Consider the following 1,260-nt stretch of genomic DNA (forward strand, 5'->3'; position numbering starts at 1 on the left):
TGTGGTGCGGGGTGCACACTCACGCGGCGCGCGGTGCTCGCGCTCGTCGGCGCGCGCGGGCGAGGCGCCGCGCCGGAGCGCGCACACGTCTGCACACACAATAAGAGACATGTAGGTACAATACGACAATACTAATATATCTCATATAATATATGTTGAAATAAAAACACCGCCTTTACACACTTATCTATACTAATATTATAAAGCTGAAGAGTTTGTTTGTTTGTTTGTTCGGTTGTTCGTTCGTTCGATGTTTCGTTCATTCGTTCGTTCGTTTGTTTGTTTGTTTGAACGCACTAATCTCAGAAACTACTGGTCCGATTTGAAAAATTCTATCAGTTTAATTTTTAGTTTTATAGCATTGAAATGCTTTATAAATTATAAATTTTGAAAGAATAGAAAAAAAAAAAATTTCTATTCGCTCAAATCCCGCCTCGTGATCAAATTTTTTCTATTATTTCAAAATTTATCAAATTCTATCAGTGTTAGATAGCCATTATGGAGGTAGGCTAAAGGCTATCTATGTAACACGAACGAAACGGCAAAGGCGGACCGCTAGTACTTTATAATAAGGGAGGAGTGCAGAAATTTATGATTAGAAAACACGTTACAACATTGGGAGAGCAAAGATTGCAATATTGGAAATCTTAAATTAAAAGTTTTATCAACAAACACAGCCGCTTTCATACTTCTGATATTATTGAGCGGATGAGATCTACCTTTATTTGCTTTGTGTTTAAGTTATTTACGTCCAACTATATGATTGCAAATGTACTACATAAATCGTACTGCTTTGGCATAAACAGATTGTCTTTCTTGAAGATTATTGAGTAAATTCTAGAAATAAAGCGAAATCAATGAAGGAATCGCAATAAAAATAACTAAACAAACGCTCACCGGCGCTGGGCAAGAGGTCCGCTCGTCTACTCGCCTGCAGCGAGCCGTACGCTGGAAACGAGTATGACAAATTTAAACATATTATTTTGTATAGACACGTTCACACATAAGAAGGCTCAATTAATGTCACGTATTGTATACAGTGTGACGTACATCATCAACTAAACTCGCAGTCACACTCAAACATTGACATACATCTGTCTATGCGTCGATTAAGCAAAGTTCTATTGAGAGATACAGTGGACTTTGAACAATAATGCAGTTTAATAAGGAACTAATTTGAATGAAATATTTTATAAAACGCGACTGGGAACACACCACGACGCGCCACACAAGCCATCTGACGCGCCACACACGCCACCC

The 1,260-nt window shown here is 38.4% G+C and overlaps 1 protein-coding gene across 1 annotated transcript in view; it reads right to left on the minus strand.

Moving 5' to 3' along the window:
- LOC119839232 (BTB/POZ domain-containing protein 7) overlaps nucleotides 1-1,260 on the minus strand; it is a 28,417-nt gene that overhangs the window by 5,965 nt on the left and 21,192 nt on the right. The window contains exons 27-28 of the mRNA XM_038365451.1: nucleotides 898-948; nucleotides 24-89 (exon numbers count right to left, since the gene is read on the minus strand). Coding sequence (XP_038221379.1) covers nucleotides 24-89; nucleotides 898-948 — 117 coding nt within the window. The remainder of the gene's footprint in view (nucleotides 1-23; nucleotides 90-897; nucleotides 949-1,260) is intronic.

This window comes from Zerene cesonia, unplaced genomic scaffold (assembly GCF_012273895.1).
Source record: "Zerene cesonia ecotype Mississippi unplaced genomic scaffold, Zerene_cesonia_1.1 Zces_u010, whole genome shotgun sequence".
NCBI classification, from domain to species: Eukaryota; Metazoa; Arthropoda; class Insecta; order Lepidoptera; family Pieridae; genus Zerene; species Zerene cesonia.